We start from the raw sequence: 26,536 nt of genomic DNA on the forward strand, positions 1-26,536 counted from the left end.
AAAACCCTGGCACTGAAAATCCCCAAACTGGGGCACTTGGACTCTGGATGTGTATTTTATGGCTTGCCCCGTCTCTGCTGTAAGCCGACAATCTCACTAGGTTGCCTCACAGAACTTTAGGTGCTGGTAAATATTTTGACTCCACAGAGCCAGACTGAGTCAGAGTCAAATAAAACTATCCCGCTTTAACCCCCAGGTACTAATTTGCAAGGGACACAAACGCTCAAGCATCAGGGCACAGCCTAACTTTTAAGTGACAGGGATCAGGACGAAACTTACTCTGCGAGCAGGTTACTCCATAATTACTCCCTTGGGGGTTTCTTGCACCTTCCTCTGAAGCATCTGGCCCTGGCCACTGCCTGAGGTGGGATACCAGACTGGATGGAGAACTGGGATGATCCACCCTGGCAACTCCTATGTCCCTTGTCCTTTATGAAGGTCTGTCCATAGCTATCAAGGGGCAGTAAACTCCTAGAACTGGTGCTGACCCACCCTCTCCTTAAAGTTTCCACATTTCCTCCCTAAAATGGGAGCTTTATTCTTCATGATGGGGGCCTCCTACCCCAGTTGCACACCACGCACATCAGAGAAGCCGAAGTGATTGTTTTTGCTCAGACTGGGACTCAGCTGGAGATGCTAGACAGCAGGTTCGGCTGAACACAAACATGCTTTATTTATGGAGCATGTTTAGACCACGCTTTGGGCAAACACAGTACATTTCCCCACATACAATCAGAGAGGAAGGTAAAGAAAGCTCTCTTGTAAGTATGATGCATGCGCCAGCAATTACAGAAGCAAACACCTACACTACACTTTAAATCACCTGCAGGAAGGGAATGCTAAACACCTCTCTCCAGGCTATGGAGAAAGGCAGCGACAGACAGAAAGAGATTATTAAAAATTTTCTTTGAAAAATCTGAAGTTGAAGTGTTCACAGTGAGCCTTGACTACCTTGGCAAGAGCTGGAGACCCGCAGAAGAAGACTTGGACTTTCCCTTTATTTTCCTCTGCCATCTTGTGGAACACCTGACACGGAACGAAAGCAGAGAGAAGAAAAGAACAAGGTGAGGTCTGTTTTAACAGCTCATGTGAACACCATTAACGTGCCCTGGGTTCACTAGCTCTCTTCCACCACAAAGCTAAGCAGGTGATACAAAGCACCACCTAGGGAGGTTCTTTTCATGGGTGGCCGTTAACAATTGCTAGGGAGGGTGGCTTGTTTCCGGGGCATGGATAAGGTGACGATGTAATGTAGCCTTAAACAGTAGACATGAAACTTGAAGCTTCCATCAAAGAAGTCCCATAGAGTTCCCACTTGAAAAGCCACCAGAAACCCTGACTCCTCAAGCATCGTTTTCAGCTCCGTGCTCGAGCAAAGCTCCCGTTGACTCTAAGAGGAACCTGCCTGGTTGAGGAGGCAGAGGTTGGGCCCGGAGTGCCAGACTGACCACACTGACACCATTGTAAATACACACACCCCACTGACTACTCTGGAGTTACTCCAGCATTACCCTGCTCAGGGTGCTTGTGGTGGGTGCCCGCAGAAGCAGTTTGTTAATTGGGTTTCAAGGATCGTTACCTTGCTCCAGTCGGGGCGACCTGGTTGGGTTCTGGTCCTGAGTCCTGTGATAGAGTCTTTCTTTTCCTTCTTAGCCAGCAGATCTAAAGCCATCTGCAGACCAATAGCCTTCATGTCGTTCTTACTAAGCGCTGCAGTCATGTACATGTGCATCTCTAGAAAACGGCCTGTACATTTAAGGGAAAAGCAAAGTGACAGCTGAGCATCTGGAGGTCAGTTTGTTAATGCTGAATTACTGACCGAGGCAGGCTCAAAACACATTGCCACCAAAACCCCAGCTAGGAGACCACCCGTCCCTGGGAAAATAGGTGGAACAACATGTCACTTCAACCGGACAGACTCTCTTTTGGTCTATAGACCAGCCCGATGTTCTAGGCCCCCTCCTCCAGGGAGGAGAGTCTCCCACCAATTCACAGACCCCCCACTGTATCTTCCTCGTGTTGCTCATGGCGAGACGGTGCTGCCTCTGGAAGTGTGGACTGCCTGTGGTCGGGACACGTTATCAGAAGAGCCGCAGCAGCTATCGCACGAAGTAGCAAAGCAGGATTATTTGGTGCCGGTGCCCAAGGCACTGAGGCGTCCCACCCAACCCTTCGCACAGAGTTCTCCTGCCAGGAGCGGGGCAGTCCAAGCAGGGGAAGAAGTGCGGTGGCAGCCTTCAGACCAAGGGTACCTGGGCCACACTTAAGTCTGGCCCAGGAGTGCCCCCCGTGTAAGGACCCGCCGAGAGCCTGTGGAGCGTAGCCTCAGTGGGCTTTGATGGAACCAGGATTGGGACACAACGGTTGCAGCGCACAAATCCCCCCCTCCTCCAGCTGCCTCTTTTCCTGTATTTGCAGATGGGCCTATCACATGACAATAGGGACAATGCAACGTTCTACTGTGTCACTAAAGACACTTGCTCTCTGCTGCGGGGCTGAGGTCAAGAGCATTCACACACGCCCATCGGAATGGGTGAGGGGGGGATTCACTAGAGCCGCTTGGCTTCCGCTTACCTTCCGGTTCCTCATCCGCCTGGTCCATTTCCAGCTTAGTGAGCAGGCTGACAAACCACTCAAAGGACTTCTGGTCTCGGTTGATCCAGATGAAGTCAACCTGAAAGCACGATCTTGGCTTTGGTGCTAGGGAGCCACACAGTTTCATACCAAACTATGAATCAGTTGACCTGTTGGTTGGTGTTTGTGCCTTTTAGAGCCCCCAGACTGGCAAAGCGACAAGGCCCCAGTCCCCAGCGGCTCTCAGTCACAATAGACAAGGGACAGACAGGCTTGGGACAGAGCCAGGTTCTAATTCTGTCTCTGCCTGGGCCTTTATACCATGTTCATCGCCATGGGATCTGGTGAAGGAGCAGGATGGTTAGCCGGCAGCTCCAGAGTCCCACAGATTGGGCCAGTTCAGCCTGAGCAAATCAATGTAGCTTCACTTACTCTACTGGGGCTATGCCAACTTATGCCAGCAGAGGTCAGACCCATTGCCTGGGGGCGTGGAGTATTCAAACCTGTATTAAAATTGTAAACTATCGTTTTTAATTTTCAGGGGTTTCCCTGCTACTGCTTGCAGGCATGAGGGGTCTATAGGGAGGCATGCAATCTGGGAGCAGCAGTCAGTCTGCAAACAACCAGCCTAGAGCAAGGTGGGGTAAACGGTCCTCTCTGCCTTAGGGAGCAGCCTGCTTTGTCTCTCTCTGTTCTGGATTCTAAGAAATAAAGTTGTGTTACATTGTAACCTTCCAGAACGATATCAAGTATCAGGGGGTAGCCGTGTTAGTCTGTATCTACAAAAACAACAAGGAGTCTGGTGGCACCTTAAAGACTAACAGATTTATTTGGGCATAAGCTTTCGTGGGTAAAAAACAAACTTAAGTGAGGTTTTTACCCACAAAAGCTTATGCCCAAATAAATCTGTTAGTCTTTAAGGTACCACCAGACTCCTTGTTGTTCTTCCAGAAAGAGTATTTTATGTTTCTATATTTGCACCAATGCAGCGCTTCTAGTGTAGACAAGCCCTGAGTTTCTGCAGCAAAACGTAGCTATTATTGCATTTCAAAAGCTGGTGCAGTGGTTAGACGTTGGTAAGCCAGCAGACCCTCGGACAACATAACGTTGGGCCCTGATCCGGGAAGTTGCTCTGCTCAGGAGCCCTGTGCACAGAGCAGCTCACAGGATTTCCGTCAGATATTTACTACCAGCAGTCTCAGGTAGTCGATGGGAAGCTTTGAGTTATCCTTATAAGTAGGAGCTCACCTTCCTAAGCTTCATTTCATCATCCTTGAGGCTCTCACCCCATGAATAGCCACAGCGGGGATTGTTTGGTTTTCTCATGCAATACCTAGAAGAATGCAACACAACCCACGTGTGGTAACAGCACTGTCATGTCAGCTCTTTAGCACACACCCCTCCGCCCCCTGCTCTCAGGAGTGAAAACTCTCATTAGAAAGTCATTAGAGCTGGGCCATGTTTTTCCAAAATTCTAAATTTCAACAATATTTTTTCTAGTGTTCACCTTTTTTGACCAGCTCTAGAAAATACCCTTATCCAGCTTCTTTGCAAACTTTCTGTTTGGGTGTCAATCTTCAGTGTAGTGTCTGTCCATTTGGAAGGATGAATTTGGTTTTAGGAACATCTTTTTACCCACCTGTAAGGACAAAGTCCTTAATGTCAGGCAGAAAGGACGATCTAGTGGAGAGATCACTGGCTCAGCCACAACCTTTGTGTCTGACCTCAGGCGAGTCATTTGAGCTACGCTGGGCCTCAGTTCCCATCTGCAAAATGGAGATAATAGCAGTTCCCTACCTCAGCAGGGCCCTTGTGAGGTTAAAATCCAGTCAATGATAGTAAACCCCTCAGCTAACAATACCTAGCTCTTACATAGCACTGTTCGCCCACAGATCTCAAAGCGCTTTCCAAAGGACATCAGATCATTATCCTCATTTTACAGATGGGGAAACTAAGGCACCAAGGCAGAGGTGACTTGTAAAAGGTCACCCAGCAGTCTAGTGGGAGAACCAGGAATAGTGTCCAGCTAATATGGCAATGAGGTCTAGATCAGCTAGAAAAGAACTGACCCTGAACGTAACACATAGCATGAATCTTGAAATCACTGCGTGGCTGTTATTTGGCAATGGAAGAAAAATTCCGCCTCCGTGGGTTAGTATTTATTCTACTTACAAAGCCTTAAGGAGGTACAATGCCAACCTGTACATGATGCTCTGCAAGATAGAGGCAAAGGGAGTAATGCCGATTCCAGCGCCTACCAGCACAGCATGTTCCGAGGTGAAGATCCTTCGCGTAGGTGTCCCATAGGGGCCGTCAATATAGCACTAAGAGAGAAGAAAGGCTGCAGTTTGGAGCCACACAAGATACATTTGCTTCAGTTTCACAGAGACGCTTCTCATTCTTTTTTTATCTAAAATAACCCTGCACTGGCAGGGGGACAGGTAACAGCCTAGGGTCTCACCCTGCGTTCTTTGCACAGCCAAAACCCCCCCTGAGCTCAATAGGGGATTCAGGATTGAAGATCAGCATCTTAATGGAGCTTCTCTGCCTTTAACGGAAGCGGATGACTCTATGAACCACAAGGCAAGTGCTCTGCACCCAACGGGGTCATTTCTTTGCGGGCCTAGCTGAGAGCTGAGATTGCTGTGAAAGCCTGGCGTTGACGCGGGTGCTAACCCTGTCTGACAATCCTGGCCATTGTGCTCCTGCACCTTCGTGGAAGGTAGGCAAGTCGGGGAGCTCAGCCCATCATTGTAACGCCCTGGGCTCCGGCGCAGCTTCGCTGTTTTACACCCGCTGGGGATCCGGCCCAGGATTTTTTTCTGGAAAATGTTTCAGTCGTTTTAATTATTTCTGTTCTTTCCAGCCTGGCGGTTTAGGCTGTGTCCAGTCTGGCTGCATCACATGAGCTAACAGAGCTGTAACTGTGAGATTTAATATCACTTCAGCTCAGCATCGCTGGCAGAAAAGATGGACACAAGGAGCTTTCTGGTGGGTTCTCCACCTGCCCAAAAATTCAGGGAGAAAACAATCAACTCAAAACATTGCAAAGCAATTGTTAAGTTGACTTTTCAGCCAGAAACAGCTGCGCTTTCTCTGTTTGGTGTAGACGCAGGGCCAGGAAAGTGTTCCGGCACCAGCCCACTCACACCCCTCACCAGGGCTGTCCTTACTCATATGCAAACTATGCAGCTGCGAAGGGCACCAGGAAATTTGGGGCACCAAATTGCCCCAATTTTCCTGGTGCCCTACGCAGCTGTGTGCTGCTCCAGCGGCCAGCCAGCCAGGAAATCTGCCCCCGCCCCTGCTCTGCCCCTACCCCCCTCTTCCCCAAAGCCCCCACCCCTGCTCTGCCCCAGCCCCACCCCCACTCCACCCCTTCCCCTGAGGACTGCAGCAGGGGTCGGGGTCGGGTGCACCTTGCACTCACCGGGCGGCAGGAAGTGGAGCGACCCGGCCCCAGCCTGCTCCGTGCTGCCGGCTCATGCTGGGGGGCGGTTTCCTCCCTTCCCCCCTAGCCCACTCCTGCCCCCAACAGACCTTGGGCGCAGCCCCCCTCCCCACCCACGGCACCACAATGTCTAGGGATGGTGGGGCCCATAGTCAGGTGAAGAAGGAGGGGAACCTGAGGGAATGAGATTTACTTTAGCCCCGGAGTGGCACTGCCTGCGCACGTAAGGACTACTTACAACAGAAAGGACTTACAGGCCAGAGTCCTACTGCCCTGTTGGCTGGTGGGTCTTGCCCACGTGCTCAGGGTCTAACTGATCAGCATATTTGGGGTCGGGAAGGAATTTTCTCCCAGGTCAGATTGGCAGAGCCGTGGGGGGTTTTAACCTTGGGTCCTGGGTCACTTGTAGGTTTAAACTAGCGTAAAGGGTGGATTCTCTGTAACTTGAAGTCTTTAAACCGTGATTGGAGGACGTCAGGAACTCAGCCAGAGGTCAGGGGTCTATAGCAGGAGTGGGTGGGTGAAGTTCTGTGGCCTGTGATGTGCAGGAGGCCAGACTAGATGATCATGATGGTCCCTTCTGACCTTCAAGTCTATGAGTCAATGATCCTGCAACTGGCTCTGGGGTCTGTTTGCCCAGAGCCAACTGCAGGGGAGGCGCTTTAACCAGCCATGCAAAGGAGACGCTTACCTTGATATTACAAACTCTGTGATTCTCACTCAGCTTGGCAGAAACCTGTTACGTCAAGAAAACAATGTTACCAATAGTCAAGCAGATGACATTGTTCTCAGAATGTATTCCATCTTGAGCATTAAAGTCACCCTTACTCTGAGTATTAAAGTCACCCATAGATCTCCCGGTCATACTTATCGACTTCTTTCCAGTTTTTCCAGATTGGCGGAGACATTCATCTGGGTTATATCATTCCTGACCTACTCATTGCACCAGGAATAAGTCAAACACAATATGATTTTAGCGCTGCAAGAATCACTTTCAAGGTAGGTGGCCATATACCCATTCTTCAGAGAGGGGCAACATAAAGTAAAGGTTTTCCATTTACAGTTCACGTTAATAAAAATTATCATTATCCAAAATGGAAAGGCCCATAAGTTTAGGGGGAAGATTTTCAAAGGCATTAAATCTCACCCAAGATGTCTGTGTAAATTATCCAGATTGTAATTGAATCAAAGGTTGATTCAAAAATGTAATTATTCAAATTCCCACAAATCATGCGTTAGTAGGGCCTGGGAGGGAATAAGAGATGTACAAGAATTTTGATCAGATTGACAACGGTAGGAGGTTCTCTGCTAACTGAGAGAAAAGATAATAGTTCAACAGCAACAGGGAGAGAAACTCATTAAAAATGGTGCATATAAATTCTTTATCTGTAATGACTACTCCTTCAGCTGTGACAGAATCAATATCCTGAGAGCTTTTCATATCAGATGATAAAAGCCAGTAAACGTGGTTCTCCAACTTCCTAACATTAGTATGATTTATATCTAATTTTGCTTTTTTTTTTTACCTTTAAAAAGAGAGTGTGAATCTTTGCTGATTTTAAAACAACTTCCTTTCTATTCCTTGTCTATCTAAACTGGTCCACTAGTGACTACTGTTACTACACATTTCAGCTTTGTAGAGGAATCTTTTCTAAAATTCACAATAAGAAATTCATTATTAAGCCACAGTAGCAAACACTGATAAGAAGCACAAACATCATCCAGTGTCTTCCTGTGTATTTTCTCTACAAAGGACAAAAGGTGAATGTCAATGGGAATTGTATGTGTCCACCCATCGGAGATTTCATGATTTGGGCCTTCATCCAGATCACACTTATGTATGTGTTTTAACAGTAAACACATAAAAAGTCACACTGAAGTCAATGGGAATAGTCAGATGCTTAAAATTAAACACGTCTAGGGTTGCAGGCTTGGAGCCTTACCTACTACTCAGTACAACTTGGACTACATCACCCAGGATGCACCATGGTTTCCCCTCTTGCTGAGCCATCACATGACAGTGCATGATAGCTGTAGTCTGGCAATGGAACCCAGCCCAGAGTGGAGAATGGGGATATGAGACACCCAAACTGTAACAACCCCAGGAGGCAATTCCACATCAACCGTTTTACTTTTTGTGGCCAAAAAACAAAGACACGGGATTTTTTGGATATCCAGTTTTTCAATGTAAAATAAAAATTCTCAACCAAAACAAATCATTTTAGCAAAAAAAATTTTAAGTCAAAACCCCAATTTTCTATCAAAAAAAAAATATTTGGTGGAAAGGTTTGACCAGTCCCCCAGTGGCCAGCATTTACACGGCCCTCTCCTGTTACTCATCAACGCCTTTCCTAAAAGGGCTCATTCATGCCATCCAGACGCAGCCCAGATGGGGCTGATGCAGAGCCGCCTGAACCCAGTAGCCCTGGAAACATGTAATCAATGGTAAGTTGTCTAGCCAACAAATGAACGGCCTTTACTTCTCTGGCGTGTAGGCTCTCTTCTTCATCCCTTCTGGTGACGGTGATGTCAGCAGGTTCAGGGTCAGGGTACCTGGCGGCTTTGTAAGATGTCAGTTCAATTGTTTCATCCTTACTGGTGGCTATGGACGCCTCCGAACCGGATGAGCGGAAAAGATGTCCCTAGAACCAAATTCAAAGAAAACACTGTGAGCCATGCCACTGAGCTAGATGAAACTTTCTTCTCTTTATTGAAAGGAGCTATTTGATCCATCCAGGGCTTCTCTGCTTAGGCCCCAGGGCAGAAAGCAAGTCTAATGAGGGTTAAAAAATGTGTTGGGCCATGTGCTAGTGAGAAAGGAGGTAAGAATGCCCAACAATTTCATGAACTGTAACTAGATATGAAATTGTTGGGCATTCTTACCTCCTTTCTTACTACCCATATTACAGGGGACAATGTCCAGGACACAGATCTTCCTGCTTTTCTTACATGCACAAATCTGATGCCACGTGGGCAGCAGAATGTCATGAGGATTGGACAGCAGTGAGATATAGAACCAGATCCTTAGCTCGTGTAAACTGGTGTAGCTCCATTCAAGTCAGTGGAGCTCTGCAGATTTGCACCAGCCTAGGGTCTGTCTTATTTTTTCTAGAGGGAGTGTTTCCTAACGGCTAGAGCACTGGACTGGGATGCTGGAGACCTGGGCTCTGTGCCCAGCTCTGCCACTGGCCTGCTGGGTGATCTTGGGCAAGTCACTTCATGCCACTGTGCCTCTGTTTCCCCTTCTGCAAAATGGGGAGAATGGTACTGCCCTCCTTTGTAATGCACTGTGCTATCTGCTGATGAAGAAGCACTGTATAAGAGCAAGGGATTATTATTAGGCCTTTCAGATAATGGCCTGGTCTGTTTGTTTCAGGTTTCAGTATCACTGTGCTGCTTTCCAGTCACCACGAGCATGTAATTCACTTTCCATCTTGATGGTGTTTATTTTCGATTAGGGAAAATCAGCAAACCCATAAAGAATAGGTAGAAAATCTCCATGAGAGAGCAGTGTGGGGGACTCCAACCTCAGCCCGGAAATGCTTTACAGCCCTATCCCTCTGTTGCACACTTCTTATCTGTACCCAGAAGCCCAGATCGGACCTACAGCACACAGGCTGTTTGAGAAACAGGAAGTAGGAATAACTCTACAGGAAGACACACAATTCCAATCCGAAACGGAGCGGTGACTATCCCAGGTGAAGCATCCGATACTGAACTCTGTGGCGTGTTTTAATGAGCTAGCAGAACCCTCTGTATGTCTGATACTAGGACATCAGCCTGAGAAACCCAGACATTTCTGATTCCACAAGCAACGGGCTTTTAGGTTCCTTGTAGCAACAGAATATTCGTACTTGTTTGGGTGTCCTCAACAGGAAGAAATGAACAGCCTTCGCACAGGGCAATGTGCCAGGATAAATACAGGCAGGGCCCCTCTCCCATCCCCAATTGGCACTGCCTAGTGGCAGCAGCAGGCACTATGGTACCCTAACGCATTTCACAGAAAAGCAAACAAAGGCACTCCTATTTTAAACTACAAAAAGTGATTCATAAAAATAATCCCCGTCCATGACAAACCTGGGTCCATTTGTGGTACCTCTGCTTTCTTAGATTTCTCATTAGCTGTCTGGGCTCCTGACTGAGTGGTTCAAGCCACCTGACATATTCATAGAGTCTGTTGGTCCATTGTCCTCGTGATCTTATATGCAGCCAGATGGTATCTGTGAAATGAAGGCAGACGACGGTGAAATAAGAAAGAGCCTTGTATAAATATTCTGATGAGGGAATCATACAGCTGGACTGAAACTTTCTCCAGGCAAGAAGCAGAGTGATACATTTTTAAATCAACAGGCCAAGTTCTTGTCTCAATTACACCAGTGAAAATCTAGAGGAATTTCTATGAAGTCCAGTGCAGTTACCCTGGACTTCCTGGAGAACAGATTTTGGCCCAACATTTAAATTAAGGCTGAATTCCAGGCTTTCAGAAACACCAGAGGTAGTAACAAGGCTGCTAAGGAAAGCTAACCAAATAAATGTTCTGGCCATTTCAATTAGGTAAGTCATCCAATATATCAGCTGGAGTCGCAGGATCCGTACATCAGATGATACATGTTATCCCTAAGATAGTCAGCCCCTTTCTGAGCACGGAATACACAGCAGCGTTTCGCTAATTGCAGGGAAATAAGTGATTTGGAGGAGACGGTTGTTTTGTCTTTGATTTTGCTCAGAGAAGCCACATTTCCCATGATTCCACCCAAGGGGGAAGGGCAGAGCTGCAGGGCAGGTGGAAATGTTCCCTTTTAGCAGGGACAGGGGAAGCAGAGGTCAGAGGCAGCTGCTGTGAAGTTATGCCCGTCTGCTTCTCCTTCCAGAAGTGTGGAGCTCGCGTCTGCTGGGCGAAGAAGATGAGGTGGAATACAAGTCCCAGCTCAGCACCGGGAAACCAGATACCAGGCTGGCAAAGAGCTTCCTTTCTCATGTGATTTAAAAAAACAACAACACACCTGCTTCTCGGCATGCCACAGCTAGAGCGCCTAATTAAATGATTCTTGGATATTGAATCAATTGCTTCAAATGTAGCCCGTGTGCTGCAAAATCTTGCTGCACCATACCAAATGGTCTCTATCTGCTATTTTATCATTCTAGCCTTTTTGTAAGTAACCATTCCGATTAAATAGCAAAATGGCGCAGTTCTGGTGTCCAGTATAACCACATACCTTGTTGTTCAGGAGCGCTGCTAATGGTGAAAGGATGCCACTCGTACTTGGCAATCGCTGGGATATTCAGGTAAACGTAGTCTCCAGGCTTGTAGTGGAAAAACTGTGGTCTCTTAATCACAAGATGAGTCACCTTGATTGAAATGAAAAGCCGAGAGGTAAAGAATCTCTCTGCACACAGGAAAACCCTGCACACTCTACGTTATTCTAAGCCTTTTCCACAGACATAGCTTCTCCAGAGCACAACTGCCTCCAATTTTGTGCCTGCAGTTTTGAGCATGCAAATAATTGTGGGCATATTTTACAGCATGCAGATGTCTAGCTACCTCTCTGTTGGCACAGCCAGGCCCTCTCAACTGCAGAGATGTGACCTATATCTGCTCCAAGCCTGCTTCCATGGAGCGGCCTCTCGGAGTGGGTGCCCAGGCACTGGCCTTTGTGTAGGGTGACCAGATGTCCCGATTTTATAGGGACAGTCCCGATTTTGGGGTCTTTTTCTTATATAGGCTCCTATTACCCCCCTACCCCCTGTCCCGATTTTTTACACTTGCTGTCTGGTCACCCGACCTTTGTGTCAATGTTTGCTGAAAAGGCCCTATTAATGCTGACAGAGGATTGCATCACACAGATTGTTTCGTTATCAGACAAGTCAAGATGCAGGTCAAGAGAACGTCTTGACTGGCCAAATACTAAACCATGATTCTGTGCCATTTGTTGTGCTTTTCACATTGGCTTGTGCAGCAGTGACCCAAAAGAAGGGGTGGGGGGGCAACTCTTTAGACACTTAAAATAGATTAATTAATGCTCTGGGCTACATAACATAAGGACCACTCTTGCACCAGCTGAAAGAATAATAACCCCTAGCTCTTAGCGGCAGATCTCAAATCACTTTACAAAGAGGATCAGTAGCCACATGTTACAGAGGAGAAACTGAGGCACAGAAACTTGCCCAATGTCTGGCGAATAGAGACAGGAATTGAATCCAAATCTCCTGAGTCCTATGCTGGTGCTTTACCTACTATGCCACACTGCCTCCCTGTTTGAGCATTGCCATTTCTAATTTCCATGAGTCTATGGGATGCTGCCATTCCAGCACGCGGCCATAATACACAGTAGACCGGGGACCGGCAACCTTTCAGAAGTGGTGTGCCAAGTCTTCATTGATTCACTCTGATTTAAGGTTCCACGTGCCAGTCATACATGTTAACGTTTTTAGAAGGTCTCTTTCTATAAGTCTATAATATAGAACTAAACTATTGTTGTATGTCAAGTAAATAAGGTTTTTAAAATGTTTAAGAAGCTTCATTTAAAATTAAATTAAAATGCAGAACCCCCCCAGACCGGTGGCCAGGACCAGGGCAGTGTGAGTGCCACTGAAAATCAGCTCACGTGCCGCCTTCAGCACGCGTGCCATAGGTTGCCTACCCCTGCAGTAGACAATCATCTGAGTTTGTCTTTTTAATACCTCTTTTGTCTCACTTTTCCTTCCTTTTCCCCTGGGTCACATAAGAATAGTTGTTGTTATACAGTGCTTTTCACCAGAATCTCCAAGCACTTTACAAATGCCAAAAGCGCTGCTGTGAAGTGGGGCGAGGATTTTTATTCCCATTTTAGGGAATAGGAAAGTGAGGCAAAGAGGGGTGAAGCGACTTCCCCCAGGTTATGCAGCAAGTCAGCAGCAGAGCTAGGAATAGACCCCCGTAAGCTCAATTTCCAATTCTTTATTTCACATCTCCCCCCAGCCCCAGCGGTATTTTTAAAACGTATTCCCAGAAGTGGGTGTCCTTGGATCACTTTGGGAACAAACCTTTGATGGCAGGAGGTTGATTTCCACAATGTACAGCCCCCCGATGCGTGACACAGCAATGCCAATTGTCTTCTCCACCACGAACAGAAATCCAGGAACCACAAACCACTTCCAAAAATTAGGCCCATGAAGGACTAACAAAGCCCAGATGGAGATGTAGGACAGATGAGTCCAGTAGAAGACCTGCAGGTCACAACAATAACGGATCACTGGGGATACTGGCCTGTCGTCGGTGATGAACAGTAAGAGAGACTAATGAGGGCAGTGGTGGCAAAAGATGAAGCCCAACTGTGGCTGTAGTTCAGGTAAAGTGTCACTAGTTTTCCATCATTTCTTTCCATCGTTATTTCTAGGCACCAGATACAGTAAGCTCCAGCTCGGTTTTCCAGCCCAGCCAACAACGGCAGTGGACAGGTCTGGAAAACCAGTCATTCTTAGCAGTAGGGGGGGCCACATGTAGCTCTCCGTTATACTGGTGTCAATGGGAACCTCCAGTTGCCATTCCTGGCCAACACAAGAGTAACCTAGGTCAGAACCTGCCCCAAGAGGCCCCTGGATTTATACCGGTGTAACTGAGAGGAGTAACTGAGGCCCTATTGCAAGTCTCAATATTCCTCCATTTCAACTGAACAGGCAAATAAGCCTAGGGACCATGTTATCACACAGGCCCCCCTGGAAGAGAGGGCACCCTACCTCTGTGGTACTGGGGGCTGTGCTTCCTAGATGGAGAGTCTGAGCAGGGCTCTGTGAAGATCTGGTTGTTGTGCACAGCAAGTTGGTGCCAGATACAGAGTAAATCAAAGCCCTTGCAAACCCCTTAAGCACTGAACGCCCATCTGCGTTGGGCGGCTTTGCAGACAAGGAGCAATTCCCGCACTAATCGCCCCCATGCAGTGGGAGAAGCGTCACTGGATGAGAATTCTTAACTTGGCCTTGCGAGGGATGTAATTACCTGAGTTTGTCTGAATTGCTGGGTTTTATTTCTTAACCCATTAAAGTGCTTTGTCCCCCACCCATCCCCTGCCCTTGTGAGCAGTTTTTTCCTGCTGTCTTTCTACGTAGGAGTTTGGCTGCATGGGATGCAGTTAAATGAACCCCTAAGATCAGCTACCAGTTTACTCAGTTCCGCACGGAGAGGGACTAACACGTTATCATCGTGCTGCGACTGGAATCGCTGTGGAAAGAAATGCATGAAAATGGCCTTGGCAGAAAAGGGATGCCGAATGGGAGACACTGGGGCATATATGACTGCGCTGTAACGAAGGGGAACAAGCAAAACCAAACCCCACTTGCAGGTGCAGCTGGGGAGTACCTCAAAATGGCCGCTCTTCCGGACAAAGGTGCTGGAGCACACGAGCATCACGCAGATGAGCAGCTGCAGCGCAATCCCAGTGATGGAGGCGCTCCCGTGAACCCAGCCAATCCCGGGCCGAGTGGTGAACAGATATTCCCAAAGCGCGGGGCGATCTCGGATCTGCGTCAGCCTGACTAAACACAGAGAAACGTGGGGCTGCGGAGCAGCAGCGGCCACGGGGATTAGCGCTTTCCACAAGGAGTACGGGATCAACAAGGGGATACTGGGCGTCCCAACGTGGCCATGAACTCCTCGGAGCTGCGGTCCCTGATCTGTTGATTTGTCTGTAAAATGCCACGCACACCTCGGATGCAGTGTAACTCAGAGATACAGGGCCCATGTACCCAGGTCTCCCATAGAGTAATATTAACCCTTCTTTGACCAAAAAAAGCTTGGAGGGCAATGGAATACAAAACAATCCTTTGCCTTACTGGGTTGTGGTCCTGGGACCCCATGGCACTAAACCTGTTTTCTTTGTCTTGGAGCCGGCATTCCAGTCGCAATCATGTCTCCTTTCTTTGTATTTATTAATAAAATATATTGTTTATGCAAAAAAACAAAACAAAAAAACACTACACCCCACTCTCCCACAAAGTACCTCAGGGGTGCCCTTATAAATCAGAGGAAGTTGAAGTCAGGATTTCTGACTGATTTGTCCTAAAGCAGGATCATATTCCACAACTTGCTCCAAACGTGGGTTGTCAGCAGGGACTGAACCCAAAACCTTGAGCACTTGAGCTAAAGAGAAACTCCATTAGCTGGTAACAGTAGAAAGCTCTTAACCTCATATCAGGGGAAGCCACTAGAGGGGGACAACGCACAATGAACCAGTGGATTACGTACAGCTCCAATCCCTTCCTGTCTCACATACACTTCTACCTTAGTTGAAACCTTACACAATTATTAGCAATGGGAAGAGTGAAAGCAAAATGCTGAGCTGATCTTACAAGCAACACCTGCCTTAAATCCATTGCTCCCCAAACTTTTGAAAGCTGACCCCACCCCTTTAGGAATATGGAATCAATTTTGTTCCTTCGGTCTCACCATATCTCATTAAAGGCCTGCTCTTGTTAAATGTATATATCTTCTATGCCCCCTATGCCCTCCCCCGGATAGTCCTTAGAACCCCCCTCTACTTCAGGACATGCTGGAGCAAGCTTTACAATTCTTCCTCTCTTTTCTTACATCCTTTGATGTGCTGTTAAATAGTTAAAAAGGCTGACATTTAAAGAAGCTTTATTATTGATATCCAAAATGACCGGGGCAAATCACACGTCAGAGCTATTGTTTTAGGCTCTCTGCAGACTCAGGCAGACGTTGCTACGTCAATTACACTCAGGGCAGTTCCCCGTATCAGAGCTATTGTCTCAGGATCTCTTTAATTCAGGTAGAACAAGGCTACACTGGTTATCCGTGAGTCATGTTTTGAACGGTTTCTTTGCAGCCATAACACATAGAGACCAACTTTTTCGTTAAATAAAAGTTCAGACCCTGGAGAACAATGAAGAGGTTTGTCTGCACCCTGCTGGCTGGTCCTTCATGTGCCCATTCCCCCTTCCCCAGAGGGTGCACCCCATACTTTAGGAAATGCTGCTTTATCAAGTCTGTATTTAATGTAGATTTCAATCCTTGGTTTTTTAGTAGCTGATGTTCTTTAGAGTTAAAGAGGAGTTGCCATTTTCCATTTTAATAATTGATGGTTTTTCCTCTTTAGATTTGCAGCGTACGTTAAAAGAATGGTTGCATGAGCAAAGCGTATTGCAAAGAAAAGAATTGTAGAATTATTGCATGGGGGTATGGGCAAGCAGAGGGTTTACTACTCACCAAAGTTCCCCACATGTGCTCCGGTGTGAACTGCTGAGAGCGCCCCCACCACATACCCCACGAGCTGGTGGAAGATGACGTTTTGGTCTAGTGGGAAAACTTTCGCAACCCAGGTAGCTCGCAACCACGTCAGGCAACGGCGCAGCATGAGCACCTTTGAAAACCGGACGAAAGGGATAGTCACGCCTCGCTGTTACAGCCCTTTCCATCAGGACACAGAGCCATAGAGTTTAAGGCCAGAAGGGACCAGGTCTGACCTCCGTGCATCATAGCCTCTAACTCCACCCAACACACTTACTTCAAAGCTCTTTGCTAAGGTGAGCGAGTAACATCATCCTGACAGGACAGAAGGGCAAACCAAGGCCCAGAGATGTAAAAAGACTGGCCCAGGATCACAGTCAGGACTTGAACCCAACTCTCCTGAGTCCCAGCCCAGTGCTCTTCTCGTGAGGCCATCCTACCCCTCTTGACCTTTGAGTAAAAGCTAAAGAAGACCGGAGGATTGTCTGTGTGCTGGCTGCTCTGGGGCGAGGCCAGTCCTGGTTTTACTTGCTCTCGCAGAGCTCATATCCTTCTTCCTGTTTGTTAGTCTTTAACTTTTTATTTTTAACTTCAATGGTCTGATTCCCCAGCAAGTGACACGACCACGCATTCCATTTCCTGCCATGGCAAAGAGCAGGTTGGCCGGCCCAGTGAATTCCACGGTAACTTGGGGCGTGTCGACAGAGGAGCTGGCGGAGTAATTCCCGGCTTGGGTAGACGTACCATGCTAGCCTTGGTCGAGCTAGCGTGCTTAAAATAGTAGTATAGCCACAGCTGTAGAGGTGGCAGGACAGCCCTAGGTACGTCCTCGGGGCAGCTAGCCTTCCCTGACACCAGGCAGCTGCCCCGAGGATGTACCTAGGGCTCTATTTTTAGCTCCATTAGGGTACGTCTACACTACCCGCCGGATCGATCCCCGATCGCTCTGCCGTCGACTCCGGAACTCCACCGTGGCGAGGGGCGGAAGCAGAGTCGACAGGGGAGCGGCGGCCGTCGATCCCGCGCCGCGAGGACGCGAAGTAAGTGATTCGAAGTCAATCTAAGATACATCGACTTCAGCTACGCTAGTCTCGTAGCTGAAGTTGCGTATCTTAGATCGATCCCCCTCCAGTGTAGACCAGACCTTAGCGTTAGCATGGCTCTACACAAACTGGAAATGATGCCTACAGTTCCAGTGTGGACATGCCTTATGATTCTTCCAACTGAAGTGTTGTCGGAGTAGCGAGAATGCAGTCCTGCAGGGTCTGTCCTGCGTCTGGTACCAGTCAATATTTTCATTCATAACTTGGATAATGGAGTAGAGATTAGCCTTATACAATTTGTGGATGACACCAAGTTGGGAGGGGCTTCAAGCTCTTTGGAGGTCAGGATTAGAATTTAAAACAACCTTGACAAATTGGAGAATTAGTCTCAAATCAACAAGATGAAATTCAATAAAGGCAAAGTACTTGTCTTAATGATTGCCAACATTTGCCCTTTTGAACAGAAGCAAAGCAAAACTGCTGCATGCCCCATATAAAAAGCAAGCATTACGGCAAGAATCCTCTCTCCCTTAGAAATCCTCTTTCCTGAGTGCAGGTGGGGTGGAAGTACTGCTGGAAAGAATCTGGGGGTTACAGTGGATCACAGATTGAATATGAGTCAACGATGTGATGCAGTTGCAAAAAAGACTAATATTTGTTCTGGGATGTATTTACAAGAGTGTCATATGTAAGACATGGGAGGTGATTGTCCCTTCTCTACTCAGCCCTTGTGAGGCCTCAGCCGGAGTACCGCATCCCCCTCTGGGCACCACATACAAGGAAGGATGTGGACAAATTGGAGAGAGTCCAGAGGAAAGCAACCAAAATGATCAACAGTTTAGAAAACCTGACCTGTGAGGAAAGGTTAACAAAACTGGGCATGTTTAGGCTTGAGAAAAGAAGTCTGAAGGGAGATCTGAGAACAGTCTGCAAATACGTTAAGGGCTGTTCTAAAGAGAACGGGGATCAATTGTTCTCCATGGCCACTGAAGGCAGGACAAGAAGTAATGGGCTTAATCTGCAGCAAGGAAGATGTAGGTTGGATAGTAGGAAAAACTTTCTAACCATAAGGGTAGTTAAGCTCTGGATTAGGCTCCCAAGGGCGGTGGTGGAATCCCCATCACTGGAGGTTTCTAAGAACAAGTTGGACAAACTCCTGTCAGGGCTGGTCTAGGTCTGCTTGGTCCTACCTCAGCGCAGAGGGCTGGACCCGATGACCTCTCCGGGTCCCTTCCAGCCCCACATTTCTACGATTCCGTGCTTCACTCTTCTAGAGCGCCTGCCACGCAAGCACTACCCTCAGCCCCTTGTGACCCCTGATTCACGCACGAACCCTCCCACAGTGTGACCGTCCCCCTCTGCCAGGAGAGGCGCAGGACTCACCCCAAGGAACGTGCAGTTGAAGTTCAGACACTGCCCGCAGCCTTTCGCCACCATGACCCAGCCCCCGAGAGGCGCGTGCCGCAGAGCAGCCAAGGTGAAGAGGAGGGTATTCAGGCACAGGTAGCCACCCATGAAGAGCAGTTTGCTCCTGTTGTTGTGCCAGTAGGCTGGGGTTAAGTAGCGCGGCGTGTGGCTCTTCCGTTCGGCTGTCGGGGGCTTTAGCCAGTTCGCGGCACTGTTGGAAAGGGAGGGAACACGAAGGGAAGAGGTTTGTTACAAAGCAACCGGCTCCCACGCTCTGCAGCTGCGAGAAGAGCACTGGGAAAGGTGGGGGAGGAGGTGGCCCTGCATCCACTCTCCAAGGGGAACTGCCAGGGGTGCCCGTGACGGCAGATGCAGGATGCCCTCCTTTGAGTTTCGACTGCCGATAGCGTTCCTGCCAGTGCAGGCCCCTGAATCAGTGCATACCTCTGCCCGTGGCGAGCTCCTTTCCCAACCAGCACTCCCTGCCCCCAGACTTTACACCGCCATATAATCCATATAAAACTAAGTCCCTGGCCATACCATCAAACAGCCTCCAGCTCCAGCTTACAACCAGCACGATAGTAACCCATCCGGATGGGTCATCGAGCAGGGGGCAGCTGTCAAATACATGGGCAGTGTCCCAGAAAGGGCTGGAGGAGGCTTGTAAGATGTGGACGCTTGTAGAGCAGCAGCGGCTGCCACGTTTGGGGCCCTTCAGCGGCCTTTGCGGGGCAGTCGTGACATCACGTTTGCTACAAAGCTGCCGATCTACAGAAGCCCAGTTACACCAACTCTGCTGTATGGACACGAAACATGGACGCAGAGGAGGGCTGAAGATCACCAGATTGACGTGTTCAATTCTCGTCGGCTCCTGCTCCATGTCAAATGGCAGGACAAGCTCAGCAACAAGGATATTCAAAGCCAAACCCAGCAACCACCTCCATTAGCGGTTTCAGCGGCTTGGCTGGTATGGACATATTATTAGAATGGAAGACCAATGAATTCCAGCGTGTATGTAGCAAGGAATGCTGCTACACAGCCGGTGACCATGAGGGCACCAAAAGCTTCAGTGGCACAACGAGATTGTATATTTGGTTTCTCTCCAGCACTGGCAATCAGACCACCTTAAACATCTTGCCAGAGATCGATCCAGGTGGCACTAGATTTGCAAGAAGGCCATGTCCCTTTGGGATTTGCCAAGATGATGATGATGACTCCATGCCCCCACATGTTGGTGCTGGTCTTCCTCCTTTGCACCACCTTGAGCATATCATACCTCTGGGACCCTCTGGATGGATTGAGAGCAGTAAAAGCAGTATAAACGCTGGGTGCATTTGGCCTGAGCTCTTGGTTTACCGACTGGAACGTCCCCTGGGCTGCTCTGCTCATGCAGTGCACTACTGGCTCCTAGATGAATCAGGATTGGTGGAGGAGGATTTGGATAAAGTTACTGGAACATAAACCCTTCTTCCCATGGGCTATAATGGCCACAAAGGTGGGAAGTGGGACCCTACAATAAATGGACAGCTGGAGGCACCCTGAAGTCCCAACTTCTTGAAGCACAGAAAGTGGAAAGGCAGCTGGAAGCCACTAACAGGAGGACACCAAATAGGTGGAGATGATGTGCCTACATCATTCCACAATGCCAGAGAAGGGTCAACGTCCCTCACTTAATGCTGATTAGGTGGAAGCAGGAGATTCGCCTTATGGAAATAAGAGTGAGAGGTATCCCCTGGGGCTCCTCACATTCTGACAGCATCTCCACTGAAGAATCCATTGATAGAGGGGAACCATCCTGAAAGATACCGCTACCCTCGGCTCTCGGTGGGCCTTTAATTGTACAGATTAGGAGAAGAGTCAGTTGTGATGTGTAATGTCTAGAACACTGCACTATTTTACTCCCTTTCACATTCTGATGGTTCACATGGCAAGACTCACTCCTGGCCTCTTCTCCTCCAGGAAGAGCATTTCAAAGCACACGACAAGCAGCATTTCTGAGATGCTATCGTGCTCTTCATTTCATCAGGGAATGCTCACAGCATCTCGCAAGATCTTAGGCCCTTCATTTTTAAACATCACTGCCCTGTTCTGATTGTTAGTCCAGCACTGACGCAGCACGGAAACTGGTGTCCGGTTTCTCACACTGGGCATCTGTAAGCGAGTCTCAGAAAAACATGCCAGCTCCCAGCTAGATGGCAGCTGCCAGCAGTAGACTCAAGCAGACCAAGTCTCTGTAGCTGGAGTACAGCTCGGGGGGCGTCTTGCCATGAGACTGTTCAAGCAACCCCGCTGCGGACAGAAGGGCTGCAGCTTCCTTTAAGTGTGCTGTTTCTCAAAAATCACCCCCAGGCCTTGGACGGGATCCCAGGCCTCGTGCTCTCCCGACGGGGAAGGGTTTGGTAGATTCGTGGAAGAGGGACACTTCATCGCAAAGGGAAAAAATAAAAAGCACCCATCTGCGGCTAGGCCGCTGTGAGCATAAATAACGATATTGTAGGAGCCTGTGAAATTGGGGAAGAACAAGGCGCTAACAAGGAAAATGGAGTTCTAATATACAGCGCTGATTAGGAACCCAGAGGGGCCTGTCAAAGCCATTATACTAGGGATAAAATACCTTATGGTTAAGTTCTCCATGACCTCTGGAAAGCGTTCGAGTTCCTCCCTGAGTTCCTCAAAAGTGATGGAGCCACTGTTGTCTTTGTCGGCTGACTCAAAAAGAGCCAGCGTGAGGTCATCCAGTTTCTCCTCTGGCAAGGATATTGCGCTCTCCTTCAGACATGATTTCAGGACTGTGCGCAGTTCATCTGGGTCAATGGAACCACTGCCTACGGTGAGCAAGAATTTACATCTGACACAGATTAAAGTAATAACACATTTGCTCCTGTGTTACCAAGACAACAAAAGGATATACAACAGCTAGTGAACCGGTTTATGAAAACCCTGGGTGCTTTTAGTTTTATCTTCCCGTTGGATACAGAAACAGGCTTCCTTCCTTGAACTCAGGATTTTCATTGGGAAATTGTGCCCCGAGGGTAAGGTTGGCTAATTGTTGATATATTAGGGAAAAAATTGGTTTAATTTAGATTAAGTAGTGAGTGATCTACGTGAAACAACTATTTTGAGTGTGTGAATTCCAATTTTGATTGACAACGTTCACCATTATGAAATCCACACAGACATGCTTAACTGGCTGCAAAATGTAAAGTCAAATTAGCTTGGAAAGTGATTTGATTCTTAGTTTTGTGGCAAATCCTTTAAGCTCAATTAGGTCAGAGCAGAAAATACTGGCAGGGCAGAACTGGGACGTTTATTTTGCTGATGTTTTCACTTTTCCTAGCCTGTAGATAAACCAACATTTCACATGTACCAGAATTTCAATACTAGACCAAACAAAAAAAAGCATGACCCTCAAAACTAAACCTTTTTGCAAATTTCAAGTTGCGGCAGGTATGTTTTGGAGTCAGATCCCTAGCTTCAAACCTGCCCCTGTGGTTTTGATCAAACCATTCACTATGAATATTTGCGAACAAATATTTTTTTGTTAGCAAAATACTTTTTATTGTCTTTGATTGTACTTGTTCTTCACTGAGTGTGTTTAAATTCTGTGTAGAAATAATTAAAATAGTCATGGGTGCAATCAGCCCGTTAATGAATCTCTTTCTCTGTGTACCGAAATCAGAGGTGTGACTGCAGCGTGTGTAGACATCCCCAAGCTAGCTTTCACATAGCTTGCGCCAATAACAATAATAATGATGCTCTGGCAGCATGGACTAGCCACCTGAATACACATCCAGAGTCCTGCATGGACTTGTACAGCCCGTGCAGCCACGGCTTCACTGCTATTGATGGGGATGGCCACTGTCACACCTCTGATTGCGGCATAGGCAAACCCTCTCTCTCTGGCCCAATTCATATTTAATTATTTATACAGAGCGGAACAGCTCCAACAAGACAGATTGGGAGGGAGTCACCCCATAATCCAGTGGTGAGAGTACTCAGCTGGGAGGTGGCAGATCTGGGTTCAAATCCCTGCTCTACCTCTAGCAGAGTGAGGATTCGAGTCTGGGTCTCCCATGTCCTGGTGAGTGCTGCAGGCAATGTAGTAAAAGGGGGGGGGACCCACCTGCCCTGGCTGTATTCTGTGTGGGCTCTGATCCATTAGATGTGCTCTAAGGGGGTCTCTGAGCATACGACCCGATCAGGCCCCACAAGTGCGATAGGATAGATGAAGGAAGGCCTAGTTCGAGAATCCCCCTGGGGCTGAGGTGAGAGTGAGGTGCTGAGCTGCGTGGCGGTGTCAGGACTGAGGTGGCTGCGCATGTGCCCCATGACAGAGATGGCGGGACCGAGGGGCCTTTACGAATGGACATAGGGACTTAGGCAGCAGCGCAGCAGCGCTGATGAGCTAACGTTTGGACTTAGGTGCCTAACACAGCAGTAAGTCCCCCTGGTGAATCTAGCCCTAACGGCTTGGCTCCTGTCTAGGGTAAGAACATACCGAGGTAGAACTTACATTTGGAGCTAGTTTAATTGCTGTCTTTTAAGGGTATTTTTGAGACCTTCATCACAGATGGGGAAGATTGAAAAGTCATGGATGGCAAAGTTGAGCTTGATAGATGGTTTAGAAGTGTCCATTCCGGATACTTCTCAGCCAGATTGATTTAATTCAGGAGGAGACGTCTATGTTGTGCTGGAAGAGGACAAAGCTGGCGCTATAGAATATTAGACAATGGCTTCAGCTGAGTGGTCCGATTCGTATAAATATATGCTAATGGCATGTTCCCTCCACCCATCTTTAAGAAGGCGGAAGCACTCTCATGCTCCGGAGGACAGCAGCATTGATATCCAAATGACAAGTGGGGGTAAGTAAATTCTTCAGAATCTTACCATCTACATCGTAAACCTGGAAGAGGAATCTTAGCTTGTCCGTTTCGTCTCCATGTATGAGAAGGTTCAAGGCTTTGAGTAACTCATCTAAACTAATGGTTCCACTCCCGTCAGAATCAAACAATGCAAAGAACCTCTCAGCGAAGAAGGACTACAGAAAGGAGAACAAATATTTTCATCAACATTTAAGGGGTACTCCTTATAAACCCAAGCCAGAAGTCTTCCATTAACATCAAGGGAAATTTTGGCTTAGTAAGGGCTGAATATCATGGTGATTAGCAACCTTACAAAAAACTAGTCAGACAAAAAGACTAAGACTTAAAGATTTAGCCCTAGTCTTTCGCCTGTGGTTTCCATCACTGCTAACAATATATAATGAGTACTGCAGATCAAAGCTCTTTGTAACCCTTCTGCATTAGCCCCTCCATTCTATTTTTAAGCTTCACTTTTCTAATTAAGACAGGATAACAACAGACCACAGACCCATTTTCATCTGCCAGTATTGTTTTGCACTAACTACTGACAAAAGGGTGACGTCTAATAATACCTCTAGTCTGAGCTCACATCTGGCTATCTGAACAGAAACACAGCAGATCATCAGCCAAACTCCCCCCAAGCCCCAAAGAACTTGCCTCTTTCACTTTCAGAGCAGTTTTGAATTCTTCCAAGTCAATTTCTTTATCTTCCCCAGCGATGCTTTCAAACTGCTTCGTTACCCACTCAAGCCATTGGGTGTCATCGTCTATACTCATTGTGCTAGGAAATCAAAAAAGGCACCGTTAAACGCTGTCATTTCAACTTCATGTTAATTGCTCAGATTTAGAAATGCCTTATGAGGCACATAAGAGAGACAAGGTGGCTGAGACAATATCTTGTATTGGACCACCTTCTGCTGGTGAATGAGACGAGCTTTCAAGTTACACAGAGCTCTTCTTCAGCTCTGTGAAATGTACTCAGAGTGTCACAGCTAAATACAAGATGGAACAGATTCTTTAGTGTAAGTATTTAACACTTATTATAAGAGACCATTCAAGGTGACGTGGTCTGTTAACAACTCTCCAGTTATAGGACAAAGAAGTGGGGTTAGTAGGTTACAGATTGTTGTAATAAGCCATAAATCCAGTGTCTCTGTTCAGTCCTTGATTTTTAGTGTCTAGCAAAGTTATAAATTCAGGTTCCCAGGTGCATCTTTTGAAGGTATTGTGCAGCTTTTCTTTGAGGACGAGCCCTGAGAGGTCAGATATGCAGCGACTGTTTTGTGAAAGGTGTTTGCCCCTGAGTGTTTTTCTCTTGTATCATTTCTCTGTGTGAGGATGTGTCTGGTTTCACCCACATAGTTGTTATTAGGGCATTTAGTGCACTGGATCAGACATATAGCAGTAAGGGAACTGTTTTGGGAATTGATAATGCTTTGGGAATTATATTTCAATATCTTGCTATCATTGGTGTTTCCCCCAGGCCTCTGTTAAAACAGCAGGTACAGCTGTCCAGCCAGTGCCAGTCTCCTCTGTGTCCAGACCCAGTTTCTTCTCCTTCCAGGTCCCAGTTCCAGTCTCTCCCCACTGCCCCATGGTCCTTGTCCACAACTCCCTCTGCTATGCCCTGCACTCCATTTGCCTCTTTTATCTTCTGCATTTGAGTCAAGCTGTGTTCTCCTCCACACTGCTTGAGTGCCAGCATGGGGAGCATTGGAAGTACAATAGAAACCATCTCCCTGCTCTCAATTCCCGTGCCCAGGACCAGAGCAGCCAGGAGCAGCAATTGCAGGCAAAACCCTGCTCAGCCCCTGCTGCCATGGGCAGGAGCATGCTCAGTATAGATGGAATCTTCGAAGAATTTAGCTGCCAAACTCTAACATGTCTCTACTGTGCATGTGCAAACTGAAACTGTTCAAAAGCTAGTAACTTGGCCAGATTTGGCATTTTTTCCAGGGAACAGCAAAAATGCACATTCCCAGAACAGGCCAAATTTCAGGCCCCTACCACAAAACCCAGGGGTGCTAAAGGTTTTCAATGAAACTGCTATAGGAATTTTTTTAACCTGGGCAAAATAATGTATTTTTCCCTAGTCTTGTTCTCAGAAATGGCAGAACCATTTTTGCTGAAACTTAAAAAATAAAAAAATCAGACCGAGGCAGAGACCTGGCATGCAAAATTTCAGCCCAAATGGTTAACGTTTGGTAAAGTTACAAGTAACTGAAAACAGGGTTTTATAATGGGAAGTATCAAGCAACCTTAACTACCAGGCAGCATTACCAGCTTTACTTATCATAAGAACATAAGAATGGCCATACTGGGTTAGACCAGTGGTCCATAAAAACCGGAAAGAGACAGCAGTCAACAAGTCATTTCAATATTGTAAATCAGCCCATGTGTCATGTTCTATTAAACTAAAACCCTTCCAGATCCCAGATCCCATTCTTACCCCTGCAGGAGTCAGCCAAATAGGGATCATCATCAGAGTTCTACATTCCTCCTGAGAGGCTCTTCCAATAATATATCAGGTATTTTTATATCCAGTTTATATGCGTGTGAAAGAGACACACACAAACTAGGTATAAAATACTTGACACAGCTACATAGTTTTTATATACTGTATTATAAAACAATCTATAAAGTCTTTTAATTTATGATTTCACACGTTTCCTGACTCATGTCCACTTATTCTATCATGTTAAATTGTAGCCTCGTTATTCTGTTGCCTCACTGTATTTAAAATGTAGCTGACCACAGCTGTTTATGTTATTCTTTTAATTTCCTTTATTTTACATCCCTGGCTCTATTAAACTGTCTAACCTTGAAAACTGCGCCCTGCCAAACTCAGTAAAGAGCTCATACTCACACTGTGTTTCAGTCCTTATTTACTAGCCGTCAGGAACACATGGGGAAGTGTCTTTTTCATGCTGCAACCTTTATTCAATTTTTGAACAAATCCTACTTGTGAGGCAGTAAA

General features: G+C 47.2%; 1 protein-coding gene across 1 annotated transcript; it reads right to left on the reverse strand.

Annotated features, from left to right (window-relative positions):
• Positions 1–648: 648 nt before the first annotated feature.
• NOX5 (NADPH oxidase 5) lies at positions 649–26,485 on the reverse strand. The gene is made up of 17 exons (XM_054042461.1): positions 26,426–26,485; positions 24,217–24,340; positions 23,585–23,735; positions 21,312–21,522; positions 18,674–18,908; positions 16,227–16,380; positions 14,361–14,536; positions 13,049–13,231; positions 11,242–11,374; positions 10,103–10,245; positions 8,506–8,667; positions 6,717–6,761; positions 4,774–4,898; positions 3,823–3,907; positions 2,575–2,674; positions 1,580–1,746; positions 649–1,026 (listed from the first exon to the last, which is right to left on the reverse strand). Exons 2-17 carry the CDS (start codon positions 24,334–24,336, stop codon positions 895–897), a joined length of 2,322 nt encoding a protein of 773 aa, XP_053898436.1. The 5' UTR covers positions 24,337–24,340; positions 26,426–26,485; the 3' UTR covers positions 649–894.
• Positions 26,486–26,536: the final 51 nt, after the last annotated feature.

This window comes from Malaclemys terrapin, chromosome 10 (genome assembly GCF_027887155.1).
Source record: "Malaclemys terrapin pileata isolate rMalTer1 chromosome 10, rMalTer1.hap1, whole genome shotgun sequence".
Taxonomy (NCBI): Eukaryota; Metazoa; Chordata; order Testudines; family Emydidae; genus Malaclemys; species Malaclemys terrapin.

What these genes read in the sequence shown, in the direction of transcription:
- NOX5 (XM_054042461.1), bottom strand. Translation starts at nt 24,336, where the DNA reads ATGAGTATAGACGATGACACCCAATGGCTTGAGTGGGTAACGAAGCAG. An exon ending in ATGAAATGAAGCTTAGGAAG is followed by an intron (nt 2,675 to 3,822) that starts GTGAGCTCCTAC and finishes TCGTGCTTTCAG; the next exon opens with GTTGACTTCATCTGGATCAA. An exon ending in GGCGGATGAGGAACCGGAAG is followed by an intron (nt 1,747 to 2,574) that starts GTAAGCGGAAGC and finishes TTAAATGTACAG; the next exon opens with GCCGTTTTCTAGAGATGCAC.